We start from the raw sequence: 23,062 nt of genomic DNA on the forward strand, positions 1-23,062 counted from the left end.
TTGATGAAACTCTTGAAATTATGACCTGCTGGAATTGGTTTCCGGCAGTTAATCACTTTTTCATAAAACTAATTTTGAAGTGTATCTTAACAGTTTGAAACCATGTGCAAACTCAAAGTAATGAGAATGATTTAAGAAACAAAACGAAATATCCAAACTTAAACATTCAACTATGGCTAAAATGAGGCTAAAATTATTTGAAATTTAGTTTTTGAAGCATTTTTATAATTAGTTTGGATCATATAGGAAACTCATTCACATTACATTATAGTCCGTAAGCATCAGTTGGAGTAATCTAAATTTTGGATTCTGATTTTTAATCTTTTTCAGGGATTGTGCAATTGATCCAACATGTGTACTCTGTATGGACTGCTTCCAGAACAGTGTTCATAAAAACCATCGTTACAAGGTATGAAAATAGAGCCATAAAATATTTAGATTAGCAGGAATCTGTTGGCCACCTAGTTCATATTCCTGACCAGTACTTGAATTCCTGCTATTACAGTTCTGATGTGTGTAACTTTAGCTCTGATTAAACATATTATGCGAGGAAGCGGTAGTCCCATACAATTGTTTATAAGTATGTCACATTTATACAAAAGATTGTGTAAGGTATATGAACAGCTTAAAGGATAACTATAAAGTGAACACTCATGTAACCAATACTAAGGTCAAGAAATAAAACATTGCCTGCTCTCAGAGGCCTCTTCCCATTTGTTCTTCCTGGATCATAATCTTTCTCTCAACCCTCACAATAATTTGTCCTTTATTTCCCTTTTAGCTTATCACTCAAATCATATTGAATAGTTTTATCTGGGTTTTTTAAAATATATATATATATTATTGATTTCAGAGAGGAAGGGAGAGGGAGAGAGATAGAGACATCAGTGATGAGAGAGAATCATTGATTGCCTGCCTCCTGCACACCCCCACTGGGGATTAAACCTTGACCAGCATGTGTCCTTGACCAAAATCTAACTCAGTACCCTTTAGTCCCCAGGCTGATGCTCTATCCACTGAGCCAAACCAGTTAGGGCAAGTTTTATTGGTTTTTGAACTTTATATAGGTGGAGTCATACTGTATCTTTTTCCTTTTGAGTGACTTCTTTCATTCAGCATTGTGTGTGTAGCTGTAATTTGTCCATTGGCCTTATAATGCTCAGTAATCCATTTTGTCTTTATTTATTGTGCTATATATGGATAATGCACATTGCTTCTAATTTGTGGTTATTATGAACAATTCTGCTATGAACATTCTTATTTGTGCGTTTTGGTATATATGTACAGTAGTTTTTCTGGGCGATTTATCTGGAATAGAATTGCTGAGTTCTAGAGCAGGGGTGGGCAACCTTTTTGTGAGTGCATGCCAAAACCAGCAAAATCTGACTCATAATTCTTCTGCGTGCCAACCCTAATTTTTTTAGAACATGTTACGCCTACTTGATATCTCTTAAGGTGTACGTATGTGAAGAACCTTGAAGAAATAATAAAATTCATTCGAGCGACAAAAACATAGTATATGATGATGAAAAATACATTTATTTTTTAATGTATACATGTACACTGATAGTCCGACAGAAAACTTTATGACTCTGTTTGATATTATCAGTGGGACTTTTGCTGCTGCATCACTGATGACAGAGATTTTACATCAGGTTTATATTTCGTGACCTTCAGAGTTATGCACGAGCTACTACTTTCATCCGTCAGGCTACTCCTATTACGAGACTTAACAAAATTCATCACTGAGAACAAAGATTCACAAGCGTATGTGGATGAGAACGTGGAGAGTAATGCTGTCGCAGTTTTTTAAACAAAAAATTTTCTGGAATGGCATTCCAAGGCCTCAATAATTTGTTTTCGACACTTCTCTCTGGTACTCCTGTCTCTAATCGCTTTTTTTTCAATGTTTTCCAAGTCAACTCTAAGGTCAATACATTTCTGCTTCCAAATTGAGCTACTCTGAAATTCAATCAACTGCATTTCAAAGTCAGCCATGTCTATCCATGAAAACATTTGTAAGTTTAGTTCCTCCAGTTTCATGCTGTCTGGAAACCTCATGAATTTTGCTGTCTCTTCCAGTTGTCTGAATTTCGCAAATCTTGAGAAGAACTGCTCAATAGTTGACTCGATGATGTTTAAAAACAGCTTTTGAAGGCTTTGATAGTCTGTTCTGTCATCTTTTGGGAGGTCTTTAATGTGCCTCTTGAGGTTTGGGAAATATCTAAATCTCTCACCATCCACATCCCTCTTAAAGACTTCCAGGTTCTTTTCAAAAGCCTTTATGTAACCAAACATAACATCAAGTGTCTTGCCAGTTCCTTGTAATTTAACATTTAAGTCATTCAAATGTTCACAAAAATTGTAAATGGAAGATTATAAGAGAGGGTTTCGCATGCCAGCAGAAGTTACTGGTGTGCCATGTTTGGCACGCATGCCAGGGGTTGCCCATCCCTGTTCTAGAGTATATGATCTTCAGTCATAATAGATAACATCAGACTGTTTTCCAAAGTGGTTGTACCAATTTATGGCAGCCGTATATAAGAGTTTCCATTGCTCCACATTTTTGCAAGATTTGGTGTCTTTTTAATTTTAGCCAATCTGATGGTTATATAATAGTGTCACATTGTGATCTTTATTTAATTTTCCTAATTACTAATGAGGTTGAGGGTTTTTTCTTTTCCTGTTACATTTTTAGACAACCTTGTAATTTTGAGCTGAAATATACTTCTCAAGTAATAGTATTGGTTCTTTTTTTTTTTTTTTAAATATATTTTATTGAGTTTTTACAGAGAGGAAGGGAGAGGGGTAGAGAATTAGAAACATCTATGAGAGAGAAACATCGATCAGCTGCCTCCTGCATACCCCCTACTGGGGATGTGCCTGCAACCAAGGTACATGCCCTTGACCGGAATTGAACCTGGGACCCTTGAGTCTGCAGGCTGACGCTCTATCCACCGAGCCAAACCGGTTAGTGCAGTATTGGTTCTTTACTCTGGGGTTAGACAAACATAATAACTTGATGCTTCTTTCTGTGTATTTTTAAAAAACCCTTACCCAAGGATATTTTTCCATTGCTTTTTGGAGAGAGAGAAAGACAGAGAGAAATATTGATGTGAGAGAAACACATCAATGGTTGCCTCCTGCACTTGTCCTGACCAGGGTCCAGGCAGGGGAGGAGCCTACTACCGAGGTATGTGCCTTAGACTGGAATCAAACCCAGGACCCTTTGGTCCACAGGCTGACACTCTATCCACTGAGCCTAATCGACCAGGACTGATGTTTCTTTTTGGACATGTAACATGCCTAAAGTTTTATGTAGACTGTGTCTTCCATAGAGTTTAAAGTGATGTTTATGTTTTTAGACTGGCCTCAATATTATTGCTTTAAGCTCAGGAAGTGCTGGGCTATAGATATAGGTTATAAATATTGTGCACAAGGAAAAACAGATTGAGAAGCCTATAATATAGTGTGATTAAAATGTTTTCCTAAGATTACAAAGCTAATCACTGGTGGAATTTACATATTTGATCATTGGTTATACTCCTCAATTATAACAAATATACCACACTAATGCAAGTTCTTAATAATACAGGAAACACTGTAGGATTAGGGGAAGAAGGGCTATATATAAACTTGATATTTTCTGCTCAATTTTTCTTTAAACCAACTGCTCTAAAAAATAATTTTAGTTCTATTTTTTTAAAGAACTTTTAAAGGTTCTTAATACATTTTTCCAAATTGCTATAGGAAAGAACTATACCAAATGTAGTACAGTCAGCAGTCCAGAAACCTGCAGGACCTGCAGAAACCTCTTAATAGAACTTTATAACTGAACCCGACTTTTAAAATAATTTTACCATCACTATTGAAATGAAATTATTTTATTGTTCTTAATGTTGTTTCTCTTACCTTATTTTGGAATGGTGAATATGGAATACCCTTGCATTGCTACTTTACTTTGCTATCATCCTGGATAATAGGAACAGGCATTTGGCAGTTTATTTTGCATTCGTTCTTGCTGACAGGACAAAGGTCTTTGATTTGAAGAGTAGAATAAATTTTAAGTAGCCAAGATCAGAATAATATGACTTTGGTCAAGTAGAACCAAAATAGTAGCTGAGTTTATCTAACAGGGTCTTCTTGCATCTTCGAAGTTAATACTGAAAACCAAGCCGGCTTGTAATCTTGGCCCTCTTTTTTGGAACACATTCTAGAGTCAATTAGAATAAACTTGGAGAAGAAAACAAAGCTCACTAACAATGTTCTTTTTCCTTTGTTCCGCTTCTGTGTATGTCTCTATATTTACTAAATGACAGTGATGTATTTATATTTGTGTCTTTCATCCCTACCTGACTATAAGCTCTCCAGGACAAGCTCCAGATCTCATATACTTTATACCTCTTATGTCTGTCATGATACTTGGGACATAGAGGCTTTCAACAAGCATGTGTGGAAATAAAGTGTTAGGATCAAAAGCACTAAATCATAGGCAGAGCTGGTGATATCTAAGATTTAATTATAAAAATAACTATCTTGGTCTATTTTAACATCAGCCTGTTGTAATCTTACATAATGAGAATTTATATACATACTAGAAGCCCGGTGTATGAAATTCGTGCACTGGGGTGGTGGTTCCTCAGCCAAGCCTGCGCCCTCTTGCAGTCCTGGAACCCTCAGAGCAGTGGTTCTCAACCTTCCTAATGCCGCTACCCTTTAATACAGTTCCTCAAGTTGTGGTGACCCCCAACCATAAAATTATTTTTGTTGCTACTTCATAACTGTAATTTTACTACTGTTATGAATCATAATGTAAATATCTGGTATTCAGGATGTATGTAGGCGACCCCTGTGAAAGTGTCGTTCAACCCCCAAAGGGGTCGCGACCCACAGGTTGAGAACCACTGCCTCAGAGGGTCAGACCTAAGCTGGCAGGCGGACATCCCTCTTGCAGGCTGGGATCCCTCACTCCTTACTGCCCGCCTGCTCACTGCTCTTTACCACTCAGTTCACTGCTCCTTAGCGCTGCTGCGGAGGCGGGAGAGGCTTCTGCCACCGCCGCTATGCTAGCCACCCATGAGCTCGGCTTCTGGCTGAGTGGTACTCCCCTTGTGGGAGCACACTGACCACCAGGAGGCAGCTCCTGCATTGAGTGTCTGCCCCTGGATGGTCAGTGCACATCATAGCAACCGGTCATTCTGGTTATTCCACCATAACAGTCGCTTAGGCTTTTATTATGTAGACTTGAGGCCTGGTGCACAAAATTCGTGCACTCGGGGAAGGGGGTACCTCAGCCTGGCCTGCTCCCTCTCGCAGTTCGGGAGTCCTCAGGAGATGTCTGACTCACGGCTTAGGCCTGCCCCAGGGAGCGAGCCTAAGCCATCAGTCTGACATCCTGAGCCCGGCTTCTGGGTGAGTGGCGCTCCCCCTGTGGAAGCGCACTGACCACCAAGGGGCAGCTCCTGAGTTGAGTGTCTGCCCCCTGGTGGTCAGTGCATGTCATAGTGACCCGTCTTTCTGCCTTTTGGTCGATTTGCATATTAGCCTTTTATTATATAGGATACTAGAGGCCCAGTGCACAAATTCGTGCACCAGTGGGGTCCCTTGGCCTGGCCTGTGGGATTGGGCGGAAACCGGCTCTCCAACATTCCCCGAGGGGTCCAGGATTGCGAGAGGGCACAGGCCAGGCCGAGGGACCCCACCAGTGCACGATTGGGGCCAGGGAGGGACGTGGGAGGTTGGCCAGCTGGGGAGGGATCGCAGGAGCGCTCCAGGGAGTGTCCAGCCTGTCTCACTCAGTTCCGATAGGCCAGACCCCAGCAGCAAGCTAACCTACTGGTCGGAGCGTCTGCCCCCTGGTGGTCAGTGCACCTCATAGCTACTGGCCGACTGACTGCCTTCTGGTGGTCAGTGCCTGTCATAGTGAGCAGTTGAGCTGCCTTAGCATATCATTAGCATATTATGCTTTGATTAGTTGAACTGATGACCAGTCGACTGGACACTTAGCATATTAGGCTTATATTATATAGGAGGATTATCTTTGAAACACACAGTGTTAAAAAATGTTTATTTACCTAGGCAATATAATAAAACTTAACTTTTAAAATTTCAAATAATACAAAAGATTATAAATAAAAATTATATTTGTCCTTCTGCCCCCTTGTACTTTCTTTGTTAAACTAAACACACTTTACTGTACAAACTTACAGATCTTCTTTTTTTATCTATAAACATGTATTTACAAACATGCACACAGACATACATATGTTTATATATTTAGAGAGGTATTGTGTGTGTGTATATATAAATGGAATCCTACTGTATATTCTATTTTGCTACTTGTTTTTAAATTAACAGTACAGTGGGGCCTTGACTTACGAGTGTCCCAACTAACGAGTTTTTCGAGATACGAGCTGTCTCTCGGCCGATTTTTTGCTTTGAGTTGCGAGTTAAAATTTGGGTTACGAGCCAGCTTCAGATACCCCACCGCTAGTTGGCGCAGTGAACGTCACAGTGAACGCCACAACATCAGCCCAGCATCATGTGTCTCACTCGTTCACTTTAAGATTTGGCATATGAGTAATTTGAGTTACGAGCTCCGTCACGGAACGAATTAAATTTGTATGTCAAGGCCCCACTGTATATCATGGGTGTAATTCTATGTTGATACATATAATAATGTTCTTTTTCTCTGTTCCATTCCTGTGTATGTCTCTATATTTACTAAACGACAATGATGTATTTATATTTGTGTCTTTCATCCCTACTCTTGCCTTATTTAATTGTGCATGTATTCCTTTGTGGGAATATATCATCATATATTTAACTCATCCACTTTGTATAAACAATTATATTGTTTTCAGTTTTTCACTGATCAACAAATATTGAAGTGTACATATGTCTTTATTTTCATATAGTTCAGTGTATATATTCAAGAATGCCTAAGGCTAGATTCTTAGCAGATTTTCTGGATTGAACAGTATGTACATTTAAAATTTTGATAATTTTTGCCTAATATTGTTTTGTTTTTAATATATTTTTATTGGTTTCTGAGAGAGGAAAGGAGGTGGAGGGAGGGATACAAACATCAATGGTGAGAGAGAATCATTGATCAGCTGCTCCTGCATGCCCCTAATGGGGATTGAGCCCTTAACCTGGGCATGTGCCCTGACATAATAAAAGGGCCCATGAGTAACAGAAAAACTCACCCAGTGTGATCAACTTCGAAATATATCCTTTTAATGGGAATGTAAGTTGGCACAAATAACTCAAGAACAACATTAGGTGCCCAGCCAGTGTGGCTCGGTTGTTGAGCATCGACCCATGAACCAGGGGGTCATGGTTCAATTCCCAGTCAGGGAATTCAAAATCAGGCCATTGTCATTCTCTATCTGGCTTAATATATTTTAGATAACTTTTTTTTGCAAGAACTCTCAAAGGAAAAATGTAAATCATTTTAGTTGCTGTAGGACACCAAATAGATGAAAATACTTTTTACATTTCTTAAGTACAATATATAAGTATCATTATAATTATTTTAAAATGTCTGTTTAATTAGAAAATCGCATTACTTAAGCATTCTGGGAATTGTGTAGATTTTTTTTTGCACACTTCATAATCTGTTCTCCATTAGTACAAAAATTTAAAAACTATTATTTAAAAATTAAAGTATATTTCAAAAATTTATCAAATTTGAAGGTACATTTCTGTTGTGGTTAGTATTCAGGTTTTTTACATATCCAGTTCCCATTACATTAAACACAATTAAGGTAGAAGTATTAGGGAACATTTATTATTGAGTTATCTGTGTCATTCTTCCTTGCTTTGTAATATGTTTTGAAATCAAGACAAACTCATTTTTCATTTATTAGATGCATACTTCTACTGGAGGAGGATTTTGTGACTGTGGAGACACTGAGGCATGGAAAACTGGCCCTTTTTGTATAAGTCATGAACCTGGAGCAGCAGCTACTACAAAAGAGGTAAGAGTATTAGTTGTTTTTTTAAAAAAAATAAAAAATGCTAACTACTTTAAGCTTGCTGAAATTAGATAGAAATAAATGTTTTGTGTATGGGTTAAACTGAATTCCATTGAGAATCCTAATAGTGAATTCATAATGAAAAGTTAACTCAGAATACTTTTTGTTAAGCAGTCAATTTGATAAGAGTGAACAATACATATTTAAGCCTAAAAGAACAAATGTAAGTAATTATTGTTAGAAGCCAAATGTAATAAATTAGGAAACAGAAGAACTGACACATAAATTTAATAATTACTTTCCTTAAAAAAAGTCAACAAATTGATTATTCACTATACATCCTAATCAAGAAAAAAAAGAAGTGAGCCAACTCAGATGTATATAAGAAAGAAGAATGAGGAAATAATGATACAATCACAGAAGGGGAATTGTAAGCATTATAAAATAACTCTTTATATGACTATAAATACATTTAAAAATGGATTACTTTATCAAACAATATAAAATGCCAATTTATTAATAAACAGAACACCTGAAATATTTGTAAGCTTTAAAGAAATTCAGAAAATTGTCACGAGACAATACTTTTTAAAAAATGCCATCTACACTAATAAAAGAGAAATATGCAAATTGGTGTCACTCCGCTATGCCCACCAGCCAATCAGAGTGGCTATGCAAATTAACCCAACAAAGATGGCGGTTAATTTGCATATGCAGGTGCGGAGTGAAGACTGAAGGCTCCGGCCGGATGGAAGACTGAAGAGGCTTGGCTTCTCCACTGCGGCCGGACCAAAGGCCTGGGTCCCTGATGCCGGAGAAAAACCAGTGTCGGCAGCCAGGTGCTCGAATCTTCATGCAACAGGCTCCTAGTGTTCAAATAGTTTCACAGAGGAATTCTTTTCAAAACTTTAAGTATAAGGAGTTTTTATACTCTTTAAACTGTTCCAGATAACGCTAAAGCAGTGAACACCCCTAGGGCCCGCCTTTTGATCTCTTTAAGTACCATTTTCCATTAAATGCGATCAGGGATTGCTGTGAAAATACTAGATTCCAGGCCTTAGGGAATACATAAGCTTATAAGGATGGGTTTATGTCAAAAGAAGAACACAACTCGAAAGGACTTCCATTGACCTGAGTTGGACAATTGTAGCATCAAAAAATAATTAAAAATAACCACAATAATTCATTAACTCATATTAAAGATATAAAAACCCATGAGTTCCTAATGAAACATATATGAGAAAGCAAATTTAGAAAGATTAAGTTTGTTGCCATTGTAGTGATTATTGTATCAATTCCTTAAAAGTTGGTAGGAATTGTGTTTCATGATAAACGAGTATTTTCAGTTGATGAGGCAAAGCTGTTCTCTTTTAAATATATTTTTATTGATTTCAGAGGGGAAGGGAGAGAGACAGAGAAACATAAATGATGAGAGAGAATTATTGATCATCTGCCTCCTGCACGCCTCCTGCACACCCCCTTCTGGGGATCGAACCTGCAAGGGGGCATGTGCCCTTGACCAGAATCAAACCCAGGAACCTTCAGTCTACAGGCCAATGCTCTGTTCACTGAGCCAAACTGGCTAGGGCAAAGCTTTTTTTTTTTGACGAATACTAGCTAATAGAAAAAGGATACTAGAATAACAAAAATCAACATTTTGCAAGCCCTAAGGAAATCTATACTAATAAAAGGGTAATATGAAAATTGGTCAGGACACCCTCAGAGTAACGACCAAACAGCAGGCTACATGGGGCAACCAGGCCAGCAGGGGGTCAGTGAGAGTGAGGGGCTACCAAGCCAGCAGGGGGGCAGTGAGGGGCGACCAGGCTGGCAGAGGGGAGCAGTGAGGGGCGACCAGGCCAGCAGAGGAGGGCAGTTGGGGGGTACCAGGCCTGCAGGGGAGGGCAGTTGGGTGACCAGGCCGGCAGGGGGGCAGGGGGGCAGTTGGGGGCAACCAGGCTGGCAGGAGGGGGCAGTTAGGGGTGATCAGGCTAGCAGGGGGGGGGGCAGTTAGGGGCAATCAGGCAGGCAGGCAGGTGAGCAGTTAGGAGCCAGCGGTCCCAGATTGTGAGAGGAATGTCCGACTGTCAGTTTAGGCCCGATGCCCAAGATCAGGCCTAAACTAGCAGTCGGACATCCCCCAAAGAGGCCCGGATTGGAGAGGTGTTCTGCACCGGGCCTCTGGTATATGATAAATAAGGATCATTACTGGATGTGAAAACCATTGAGACTTGAATTGATAAGGAACAATATTCACATGGTTCTAAATTGTCATCTCATAGATTACTTGATAGTCATAAGAGAAAAAAATGAAACTTTACAATGGAGGTATCATGCTGTCATTCCTGAAGCCAGTCATGAATCACTGCTAATAGTGGGTTGATGTGGCATAATGAGCATCATCTGATGTAAAATGCAGTACATAGCGTAACACCTGAAAATCAGTCAATGCAATATACCATATAAATAGAATAAAAAATAAAACCATGTGATCATCACAAAAGATGCAGCAAAAGCATTTCACTAATTCCAACACACTTTCATGATAAAAAAGACTTAAACTTAATAGAAGAGAACTTCCACAACCTGATAGAGGACATCTAGGAAAAACTCAAAGCTGTAATTATACTGGACTAATTATACTGAATCTTCGTGCACTGGGCATGGGTCTCTCAGCCTGACTTGCACCCTCTCCAATCTGGGCACTCTCAGGGAAGCCCTCTCCAATCCGGGAGTTTCTGTCTGTCTTTGCAATCATATGAGTGAATTGTCTGAGACCCCCAACCCAGTTTGGTTTGTTGCTCACAGAGTAATAGAGGCATCTTTTTTTTTCTTTGCTTCATTGGTGGAGATTTTCTGGAAGTTTTAGGATATATTCCCTTTAATTTTTCCTAGACACTCTGATTTTACTTATGTCTCTCACCTTTGCTTTCCCTCCAACCCCCACCGCAACAGTAACTTGCTCCAGGCTCACTTTGCTCTAGTGTCTAGGAGATCCATCTGCCACCAGAACTGCGATTCCCAGCATTCCTGGTGCTCCCTGTGCTCTGGGCTTCCGCTTCAGGTCCTGGGGCTGCCGACAGAACTACTATTCCCAGAATTCCTGGTGCTCCCCATGCTCTTGGTTTTCTTTTCCTGCTCTGTCTCCGTCCCACGGCCTCTCATTCTGCCAAGTTCTCCAAGCTGCCAGCTCTCCCTCTCTGCTCTCCCTCTGGTGGCTTGGGGAGCCAAGTTCCCAAAGCCGCTCCACTCTCAGCTGGCTCTTCCGCTCTGCTCTCCGCCCAGCAACTTGGGGGAGCAACCGAGGGAACCACGTCCTCTCAAGCTGCCAGCTCTCCCACTCTGCTCTCCGCCCAGTGCCTGTGTATGCAAATTAACCCGCCATCTTTATTGGATTAATTTGCATAGTCGCTCCTGATTGGCTGGTGAGTGTAACGGAGGGACGGTCAATTTACATGTTTCTCTTTTCTTATATAGGATACTGTCTCCCTAACATCAGGAAGGAGACAAAGATTCTATTCTTGCTACATCTATTCATTATTATACTTGAGGTTCTAGCCAGGGCAGTTTGTCAAGAAAAAAGAAATAAAAGGCATTCATATTGGAAAGGAAGAAGTAAAACTAGCTCTATTTACAAATGACATGATTTATATAAAATATTTAGAAAATCCTAAAGAATCTATTAAAAAATAATTAGAACTAATAAATCAGTTCAGCAAGATTATAGGATATAAGATAATTATATAGCCCTGACTGGTTTAGTTCAGTGGGTAAAGCGTCGGCCTGTGGACTGAGGGTCCCAGATTCGATTCCAGTCAAGGGCATGTACCTTGGTTGCGGGCACATCCCCAGTAGGGGGTGTGCATGAGGCAGCTGATCGATGTTTCTCTCTTATCGATGTTTCTAATCTCTATCCCTCTCCCTTCTTCTCTGTAAAAAATCAATAAAATATATTTAAAAAATTTTTTTTAAAAAAAGATAATTATATAAAAACTAGAGGCCTGGTGCATGAATTCTTGCACCAGTGGGGTTCCTCAGTCTGGCCTGCGGGACCGGGCGGAAACCAGCTCTCCGACTTCCCCTTAGGGGTCCTGGATTGCGAGAGGGCACAGGCAAGGCTGAGGGACCCCACTGGTGCACAATCAGGGCCAGGGCGGGATGTGGGAGGTTGGCCAGATGGGGAGGGCCTGCAGGAGGGCTCTAGGGCATGTTCGGCCCAACTCGCTCAGTCCTGATCGACCGGACCCCAGCAGCAAGCTAACTAACTGGTCAGAGCATCTGCCCCTGGTGGTCAGTGCACGTCATAGCGAGCAGTTGAGTGGCCTTAGTATATTATTAGCATACTAGGAGTCCAGCGCGTGAAATCACGTGGCGCCGCCCATCCACCTGCAGCCCTGCCTTGACACCCGAACCTGTCCACGCAGAGCTCCAGCATGCCTGGCCCAGCCCCCAAATCCTCTGGCCTTCTCTGGCCACTTTAAGCCCCGCTCTCAGTCCCTCGAATCACCACGGGCTGGTCCCACCTTCTCTAGGTGCCTCCCCGCTTCCGCCCCGTCTCGGGAGCAACATGGCAGCTCCACCCCATCATGGCACCGGAGGAGAGCGTGGAAGCTTCCCACCTGCTGCACTATGTTTCTTCCCCTGGCAGGTGGGCCACAGGGCACTCAGAGTATGAGCGGTGGGTGGCGAAGGACTGGTGAGGGGGGCACTATGGGCTCTCACCCCTGTCCTCCCTGGCATGGGATGGTCCCGCCTCCTCCAAGCGCCTACCTGCTTCTGCCCCAAATCCGGAGCAACGTCCCAGCTAATATGCTAATGGTCTGGTCGTTACCCACTATGGTGTCCCAACCATTAGCATATTAACTCTTTATTAGTATAGATTGCACTTTGATTGGTTGAACAGACAACTGGACACTTAGCATATTAGGCTTTTATTGAATAGGATTACTTGCATTTCATCCTAGCCAGTTTGGCTCAGTGGATAGAACGTCAGCCTGCGGACTGAAGGGTCTTGGGTTAGATTCTGGTCAAGGGCACATGCCTGGGTTGTGGGCTCGATCCCCAGTAAGGGGTGTGCAGGAGGCAGCTGATCAATGATTCTCTCTCATCACTGATATTTCTATTTCTCCCTCTTCCTTCCTCTGAAATCAATAAAAAATATATACATAAAGAAATAGGAGCAAAAAAGTTTCTTATTAAAAAACAAAAACTTACTTGTATTTCTATACATTGTAATGAATACTCTGAAAATGAAGTTAATGAAAAAATTCCATATATTATAGTATCAAAGAGATAAAATATTTAGGAATAAATTGAAGAAAAGTATGAAATTTATATTCTGAAAACTATAAAATATTGTTGAAAGAAATTTTAAAATATCTAAATAAATGGAAAAAATCTCATATTTCTGAAACAGAAGAGTTACTATTTGTTAATATGCAGTTCTTTGTGTTTTTTTCCAGTACCACCAAGGAATTAATTCAATTATTCGCCAACACTGTCCAGGTGTCTCACAAGTTTATACTGGATTTCCACTGAATTTCTTTTTTTTATCTTAAAAGAGCTACTATGATTTTTTTCTTTTCTTTCCTGTTTGAGTCCTTTGTTTAAATCAGTGGTTCTCAACCTTGGCTGCACATTAGAATCAACTGGTAATCTTTTTAAAATCCTGATTTCTGGACCTCATCCTCCAGAAATTTTGTTTCTTTGTTATGGGGTGGGGCCACAACATTAGTAACAAAGAAACAGAATTTCCCGAGGATGAGGCCCAGAAATCAGGATTTTAAAAAGATTCCCAGGTGATTCTAATGTGCAGCCAAGGTTGAGAACCACTGGTTTAAATAACGCTGTTGTGATATAACTTGCATACCATATAAGAAAATTCATCCATTTAAAGTGTAGAATTCAATGGTTTCTTACTGTATTCATAGAGTTGTAACTGTCAGCATAATCAATTATAGAACATTTTCATCATCTCCAAAGAAACCAGTCACTCGATTTTTTTCAAACTTCCCAGCCTTCGGCAATTAATTTGTCTCTGTAGTTTTGCCAAGTTTGGACAGCCTATATAATAAAAGCCTAATATGTTAAGTGTCCAACCATTCGTTTGACCAGTCACTATGACATGCACTGACCACCAGGGGGCAGATGCTCAGACTGGTAGTTTAGCTTGCTGCTGGGTCTGGGCGAGACAGGGCTGGACACGCCCTGGAGCCCTCCCGCGGTCCCTCCCCAGCCCCGATCGTGCACCAGTGGGGTCCCTCATCCTGGCTTGCGCCCTGTTGCAATCTGGGGCCCCTTAGGGGATGTTGGAGAGGTGGTTTCTGCCCAGTCTCAACAGGCCAGGCTGAGGGACCCCACCAGTGCATGAATCCATGCACCAGGCTGCTAGTATTTTATAAATGGGAAGATATAATATGTGATTGGCTTCTTTCACCTAGCATGTTTTCAAGGTTTATCCATGTGGTAGCATGTACTTCATTCCTTTTTATGACCAAGTAATATTCCAATATATAGATATATACCACGTATTATTTATCCATTTATCAGTTGATGGACTTTGGGGTGTTTCTACTTTTTGGCTATTAAGAATAATGCTGCTATGATCATTTGTGTATACGTTTTTATGCAGACATTTTTAAATTTCTCTTTGATAGATACCTAGAAGTGGAATGGCTGGGTCATATGTTAACTATGCTTAACATTTTGGATACCTCTTAGACTGTTTTCCTAATTGGCTGCACCATTATATTTCTACCAGTAGTGTAAGGGTTCACATTTTTCCACATCCTGGCCAACACTTGTTATTATTTGCCTTTTTTGTTATACTCATCCTAACAGGTGTGAAGAGGTATATCATTGTGATTTTGATTTGCATTTCCATAATGGCTTATGATACAGAGCATTTGGATTCTTTTTTTTTTTTTTTTTTAGCTGATTGGTTTGAACAAGCCTTTTATTAAGGAGATGATGTTCTGTAATAAAAAGTTTTTTATGGGAATCAAAAGACCCAGGTTTTAGTCTTGCTTCTATTTATAGGCTCTTTGACCTTGGATGGGTTCCTTATCCTTTAAATGTCATTAATTCTCTGCCTTTCTTACAGAGTGGCTATGGGAATCAGTTTAAATTATGAGAAAAAAAATTTTTAAAGAATAGTTTATCAATTTTTAGAGCGAGAGGAAGGGAGAAAAGAAATTTTGATGTGAGAGTGTAACATCATTCTGTCTCCTGCATGCTCCCCACTGATTAGCCCACAACCCAGGCATGTACCCTGACCAGTAATCGAAACATCAACCTTTTGGTACATGGAATGACGCCCAACTGAGCCACACTGGCCAGGGTGTGAGAAAGATTTTTGTAAGTTATAAGAGCTAACCAGTAGTTCTCTGATATTATCATAGATAGGCTACTCAGAAAGGCAGAGAACATTCATATGGCAGAGCATCACTAAAAGGGGGTGAAGATGGCATGGTCCTGTCTCCTTTCTTTCTGTTATCTGTAGCACTGACTTGGCCACAAGGAGTTAAACTAAACTGATATAAATAGCAACTTACTTGAGGTCAACTCAATTTTATTCCTGGAGGATGGTGTAATGAACTTATTAAAATTCATTAGAGGCCCAATGCACGAAATTCACGCAAGGGGCTCTGCCCTCGCAGCCCCGGCTTCGTCAGAAAGGTGGTCCGGAAGGTCATTTGGCTGTCCGGTCTAATTAGCATGTTATGCTTTTATTATTATTATGCTTTTATTATTATAGATTATTATAGCCCTGGCTGGTGTGGCTCACTTGGTTTGGTGTCATCCCATGCACCGAAAAGTTGCAGGTTCAATTCCCAGTCAGGGCACATGCTCAGGTTTTGGGCTCAATCCCTGGTTAGGGGGCATGCAGGAGGCAGCTAATTGATGTTTTGCTCTCTTGTTGATGTTTCCCTTTTTCTCTCCCTTTTCCTTTCTCTAAAAAAAAGAAAATCAATTTTAAAATCTTAAAAAAATAAATATACATAATTATAAATTAATAACACTATCTTTTTTATCCATTTTATTTGTATATAATTGTTGGGGTCCAACCCCAGCAGGTCCAGGGGTTCCCCATAGGTGTGGACGGAGTAGGCGAAGAAGGAATGACACGGAGGCAGTATTCAGGTGATCATCATAGTTGGGTTCCTCAGCCAGGTTCTGTTGCCAGGTTCTCCAGCCAGGTTCTCATCTCTAGCCAGGATCTCCAGCCAAGTTCTGGTGCCATGTTCTCTCGCTAGGTTCTCCAGGTTTTCCAGCCAGGTTCGGTTGCCAGGTTCTGTCCAGGATCTTTTGCCGTGTTCTCTTGCTAGGTTCTGTCTCTAGGTTCTGTCTAGGATCTCCAGCCAAGTCCTGTCTCTAGGTTCTGTGTCCTGTTATCTTGTTACATCTGTATTTATACAAGTTGATTTTAATCTATCAATTTCTATTCCAAAGGTTAGGGCGTTTCTTATCTCCATTCCAGGGAGTAAAGATTATGTAGCTTAAGTGTGATTGTTCTTAGTTAAAGTAATTAACTACCCGCCTGGCACTTAGTTAAGGGGTTTTATTCCCTCCCTAACTTCAGGGAAAAATCCCTACCTGGGAAAACAACTTTTCTCGGAGAGGTGACCTTGGTTAAAACACATAGCGCTAAGGGGAGCAAACATATTAAGAACAGTATGCCATATACGCCAGGTCCCTTGAAATATATGCTGTGCAGATGTTTCTTCTCTGCAGCGACTGTGTCAAGCAGCAAGGATGGACCGGCTCCCGGCATACAATGTTGGTAGTGTGTTTTTCTCTGCTTTCTTACAGAATTTACGTTGTTCATTGAATGAAGAGGTAATTGCCCAAGCCAGGAAAATGTTCCCTTCAGTGATAAAATACATTGTAGAAATGACTATATGGGAAGAGGAAAAAGAACTGCCTTCTGAACTCCAAATAAGGTGGGGAAATTTTTCAAAAGCTATAAGTTTAGTGATTGTTATTTATATTGCAAAATAAGTGTGGAAGAATGTTTTTGTTATTTACTGCTTAATTTATTACCATTATGCAAATTTTATAGAGAATCGTCTTTTGGGAATACTTTCAAAATGTCCATTTATATGAGATAACAGAAGTTAAGCCAAAAAGAAGAACCTAGTCAGGATCTTCTGATTTTTAAGAAAAAAAACAAACAAAAAAACTATTTGCAGGGTTATGTTCTAAATGATTTATAAGTCCCTAGCAGCCACTTATACCAGTAGGGAAGTAAGATGCCCAGTTTGATACTGGCCTGGACCAACTTCCAGGCTCCCAGTAGGTTTGTGAACGAAGTTAGAGACTTGGGCACAGTGTCTCTCCCTTTAGCCCAGGTCTTTAAGATTAAAAAATGTTTGATGGCCCGGCCAGTGTTGCTCAGTGGTTGAGTATCAACCCATGAACCTGAAGGTCATGGTTCGATTCTCAGTCAGGGCACATGCCCGGATTGCGGGCTCAATTCCCAGTCGGGGGCATGCAGGAGGTAGCCGATCAGTGATTCTCTCCTATCATTGATTGATGTTTCTATCTCTCTCTCCCTCTCCCAATGTGTTCCTCGGGTGGGTTGTTGCACATTTAAAAAACAACAATAAAATACGTTTGTTGGCAGGAATTAGGAATTGGCCCTTTGCCCTGTGCTTTGGTATCTAGGATTATTTCAGTTGTAGATATTTAACATCTTTAAGCGCCAAATCCAGGAATTCCTAATAGGCATAAATAAGTCTTTCCGAGACTATAATATTTGCTCTTAACTTACAAATACAAAAGGGGATTCCAGACCTGATATGAAGATATAATTTGGGACTTGTGGGTAAATCTAATCACAAATCTATTATTATTCTTTGAATTTACTAGGTTTTATGGTTTGTTTTATTTTAGGAGAGAAAATTAAGAATTTAAGTTTATAAAGACAGTAAACATTGTTTTACTTTTGCTGGGCCGTAAACTGCTAGGGAAAATACAGGTCATCAGAGATTATGTCCACAAAGGTTTTAATTTCAAATATGTGATAGCATCTGTTAAACTCGTTTAAGAATTGTGTTGGTCAACAAAATATTAGTTAGCAACCTGCCTGCCTAAAAAGGGAGAGCTGCTTGAGTGTGGATGTGTATGGAGGCAGCATCGGGCTTCCGATTCACAGATCTGAGTTCTGTCCTTCTCACTGCTTATTGGCTTTGTGACCATGAAGAAATCCTTTTGAGCTTCCATATCCTAAGCTATAAGAGGCCCAAGAAAATCTTCCTCTTAGAGTTATGAGGATTAATAATTGAGTGCATTGTAAAAGCATATTATATAAACTGTTGAAAACTGATAACATCTAAATTTGTGTAGCCCATGACAACTATTTTCACATGTTTTATAAGATCCTCACACCACTCTCAAATGTAGACATTATACTCTTCTTAGAGATGGAAGAGGCATTGTCATATCAACAAGTCTAAGAGCCTAAGCCACCCACATGTCTATAAGGTCCCTCATTCAGTCAAATGGTAGTGCCTGCACTTTAAGTCTATATACTTAAAAAACTTAAATGTACTGTAAAATCAGAAATATAAGGTAAAACAAAAATAAATTCAATAAGAACTAAATGTTATTAAAATGTTAGTATTATTGCCTGCTTGAAGGTTCTGAGTCAGGTATTTCTTCCTTTGTCAAGATGAGAAGTTAGGAAGAGTTAAGAGTGGTATTAAAACCATGACCCTGGCCTGGACCAACTTCAGGTTCCCAGGAGGTTGTGAACAAAGGTAGGGACTTGGGCACAGTGTCTCCCTTTAGCCCAGGTCTTTAAGATTAAAAAATATTTAATGGCCCTGCCAGTGTGGCTCGGTGGTTGAGCGTCAACCCATGAACCTGGAGATATGGTTCAATTCCCAGTCAGGGCACATGCCTGGATTGTAGGCTCGGTCCCCAGTAGGGGGAGTGCAGGAAGCAATCAATCAATGATTCTGTTTCATTCATGTTTCTATCTCTCCCTCTCCCTTCCTCTCTGAAATCAATAAAATATATTTTAAGAAAGTTAAAAAAAATAAACTGATAATAATAATCTGTATCTGGAAGTGATTAAAAAGAAGTTGGGGAAAAGACATGGAAAAGGTAATACTTTTATTAGGGTTTTTTAAAGTTCCACAGTACTGTACTACTTAAAATAATTTCCTATATGAGTATTATAATGGTACTTTCTCATATGTATGAACTTACACAATGCTGCTTTGGTACAAATGTCATATATTATTTTAGTCTATTTTTCATATTTTCCTTTGTTTATTTGTTGCAATATCTGAATGCTTATCTTATTTTTTAAACAGGGAGAAAAATGAAAGATACTATTGTGTCCTTTTTAATGACGAACACCATTCATATGACCATGTCATATACAGTCTACAAAGAGCTCTTGACTGTGAGCTTGCAGAGGCCCAGTTGCATACCACTGCCATAGACAAAGAGGTTTGTGAGCTTCATTTGAATTATTGTACTGTCTTATATCAGTTCCTGGAAGTTAGGTGTTGACTGAGCCTTTGCCAAGTGCCTTAGTATTGTGTTAGGTACAACCATCTTTTTTACCTATTTCTTATATCCTACACAAACTGGTTAAAACTTGACCTTTCTATGTGTCTATCATAGTTGTAGATAACTATAACTTTCCTCTTTTAGTCTAAGTAATCAGAAAGGTGGCTGAATGTATTTGGCAAAGAGTAAAGAACGTTGGCTCAACTTCAGTCTGTTTCTGTAATTTTTATTGAATGAATGAATAAATGTGTGAATTATTAAAAGTGGATATTTCTGAGATTTTAACATTCATTAAAACTATTTTTAGAATAATATTCATTTATGGCTCAGCTTTTATTTCATTTCCATCCAAAGCAATGAGTTCCTCAGGTGTATAGGAAGACTATTTAACACAATCCTGCCCTAGAGAGGAGTGTAATATAGTGAAAGAAGCAGCATGGCATTAGTAATTAGTGTAGTGATTCCAGGGCTGAGGAAACAACATCCTGGCCACACCTCTCACCCACTAGTGGACCTTAAGTGTGTTGTGCAACACATGCTGAGGAACTTAGAGTTATTCATGAGAAGTACTGTTTATTTATTTACTTATTTATTTATTATTTTTATTGCTTTCAGAGAGGAAGGGAGAGGGGGAGAGAGATAAGAAACATCAATCATGAGAGTGAATCTATTGTCCGCTTCCTGATTGCCCCCTACTCGGGATCAAGCCCGCAACCCAGGCATGTGCCCTTGACTGAAATCAAACCTGGGACCCTTCAGTCCGCCAGCCAACATTCTCCACTGACCCAAACTGGCTGGGGCTATGCATGAGAAGTATTTAAAGCATATAGCAGGAGTTTATAAACTTCAGTTATTATTATCAGATGGAAATCGAGTACACTACAAAAAGTAAAGAACTGACATCTTGCTAGGCAGGAAATCTAAAATCCTAAAGTATAGAAATTCTCTACTAGTGGTATTAAAAGTTCTGGAGCTACCCGAAGGTGTTAAACATTTGTGTTTATCTTTCATCTTTTAACTTTTAGGCAGTCGACAAATGATTAATAATTAAGAACGCATTAGATTTTTGGGCTATATATTACTAATTGATTTGGATTGTCATTCTGCTATTTAATTCTCATGTTTGTCTGTTATTAGGGTCGTCGGGCTGTTAAAGCAGGTGCTTTTGCTGCTTGCCAGGAAGCAAAAGAAGATATAAAGGTAATTTTCTGAATTGGGGACAAAGAGAACATAAGAGGAATGCACATGTAAAACTACTATCTTTTTGAAATGGGTTTCGCATCCTAAGTAAAGATAGGGTTGATGCATTTGGACCCAGAGATTTGGAACTGCAATAGTCATGTAATTTATTTTTTAAAGAATAGATTACTTAGTTAAAACAAAACTTTTAAAATTAGGGTTTTCTTTTATATTCCTTTTATTTGTAGAGTCATTCAGAAAATGTCTCTCAACATCCACTTCATGTAGAAGTATTACACTCTGAGGTTATGGCTCATCAGAAATTTGCTTTACGTCTTGGCTCCTGGATGAACAAAATTATGAGCTATTCAAGTAAGCATATAGTCTAATACTGTGTTGTTTTTTTAAATAGCTACAAATTAAAAATATTAAGTATAAAATAAAATTTCTTTTATTAATACATTTTGATCAATTTTCAGAAATGCATTTCAAGTACTGTAAATAATATTTTATTGGCTCTTGATTCTATGATGTTGACAGAATTGTCCTTGTTATCAAATGTGCAAAGATTAATGTTAATTTTTTCACATGCTATAGGAAACATACTTTTGGGAGAGATGTTATAAGAATAAAAATTATGTGATGACTTTTTTTTTTGTAGGTGATTTTAGACAGATCTTTTGCCAAGCATGCCTTAGAGAAGAACCTGGCTCTGAGAATCCCTGTCTCATAAGCAGGTTAATGCTTTGGGATGCAAAGCTTTATAAAGGTAGGTGGATCTTTGCTTATGCTGTTTGCTGTGAAGCAAAGGAAGATTATGACCTTAAAGTGGAGCTATGATCTCTTTTGTTTACTATTATCAATGATCTTGGTTTATAAGATAAACATTAAGGTAAGATCGACTAATCAATATGTATTCTTCTATGTTGAAACTTGGGGATACTGCCTTTTAATTATAGTGCCTTTTCATTTAGTCAGGATCAGTAAAAGAAGTATGTATATGTATGTAGTGCCATTATTAAAGTTGTACTAATATTAATTTTTATAAATCTAAACAAAGAACAAAAAGTGAAAGGTAATCGAGAAGGGCTAAAGGGGATGGAAAAGGGAAGAATAAAAAGTAAGTAGTTTTGAGTGAAATAGAATGAAAAGGAGTGGAGAAATGTTGGGAGAGGTAGAATGAAGTAAGATAAAGTAGTGAGAAGACTATAGAAAAAGAGGGAAAAGGCCATATATGTATATATTTTAAATTCTATTAAATATTAATATAACAAATACTCATATTTGAGTCCTTGAGGTCTACTAGCATGTGAAATAATTTTATAATATTTTGCCACTTCTAATAGCTGGAATGTTTTTTTTGCCTTGGTGATACTACCCCACTTCCCCCAAAAATGATTTATAGGTGCCCGTAAGATCCTTCACGAATTGATCTTCAGCAGTTTTTTTATGGAGATGGAATACAAAAAATTCTTTGCTATGGAATTTGTAAAGGTAATTGCTCTTTATAAATAGATATCAATAAACAGAAATAGAAAACATTTTTGTAAATGAAGTAATAGAAACAAAGGGGATAATTATGAATCCAGAATTTAATTTTATGATTCATTTCTTTGTCAGACAGTTTTTTATTTTCACATTTGGTAGTATGGAAACAGTCTGGGAGAGGAGAAAGGTGGGAAATGACCTATTGTTTGCTGAGACAGAACAATAGGAAGTTACCACGTTCATTTACCTTTCTAATCATTTGCCTGTTAATATAATAAGAATAGAAGTGACTAGTTGAAAGTCATAGCAGGGAAAAGGAACATATAAGAATGCTAAAGGGCCCTGGCCACTTTGGCTCAGTGGATGAAGCATCGGCCTGTGGACTTGAGGGTCCCAGGTTCGATTCTGGTCAAGGGCACATTCCCAGATTGCAGGCTCGATCCCCAGTAGGGGGTGTGCAGGAGGCAGCCAATCAATAATTCTCTCTCATTGATGTTTCTATCTCTCTCTCCCTCTTCCTCCTCTCTGAAATAAATTATATATATTAATTATATAATTTATATAAATTACATAAATTATATATATATATATATATATATATATGAATATGTTTTTTTAAAAAAAGAATGCTAAAGGGAGGCAGGAATTATATGGGCAAAAGTTCTGTTTTGCCTTATGTTAGGTATCCAATAAATACTTGTTAGGATCCTTTGATATTGAATTGCAGGCAGTTCTGTAAAACTTAAAACAAGGCAGAGGTAGGACCCAGGATAGAACTGGAAGCAGAAAGTGAAATAATGATTGTTAAAGGCAAATGATACTGTAGGGTAAGATCCTTCACTCCCTGGATTTTAGAAGTAGATTGTTAAAAGTAACTAAGACATTTGGTTTCT

General features: G+C 39.1%; 1 protein-coding gene across 3 annotated transcripts in view; it reads left to right on the forward strand.

Annotated features, from left to right (window-relative positions):
* UBR1 (ubiquitin protein ligase E3 component n-recognin 1) overlaps window positions 1-23,062 on the forward strand; it is a 141,416-nt gene that overhangs the window by 18,899 nt on the left and 99,455 nt on the right. For all 3 annotated transcript variants that reach the window (XM_070424231.1, XM_070424248.1, XM_070424241.1), the window contains exons 4-11: window positions 331-409; window positions 7,872-7,982; window positions 16,791-16,921; window positions 19,301-19,439; window positions 20,640-20,702; window positions 20,930-21,053; window positions 21,343-21,450; window positions 22,087-22,175. In XM_070424231.1, the coding sequence (XP_070280332.1) occupies window positions 331-409; window positions 7,872-7,982; window positions 16,791-16,921; window positions 19,301-19,439; window positions 20,640-20,702; window positions 20,930-21,053; window positions 21,343-21,450; window positions 22,087-22,175 (844 nt within the window). The remainder of the gene's footprint in view (window positions 1-330; window positions 410-7,871; window positions 7,983-16,790; window positions 16,922-19,300; window positions 19,440-20,639; window positions 20,703-20,929; window positions 21,054-21,342; window positions 21,451-22,086; window positions 22,176-23,062) is intronic.

This window comes from Myotis yumanensis, unplaced genomic scaffold (genome assembly GCF_028538775.1).
Source record: "Myotis yumanensis isolate MYYU_CA2020_CCGP unplaced genomic scaffold, mMyoYum1.0.hap1 SCAF_1, whole genome shotgun sequence".
Taxonomy (NCBI): Eukaryota; Metazoa; Chordata; class Mammalia; order Chiroptera; family Vespertilionidae; genus Myotis; species Myotis yumanensis.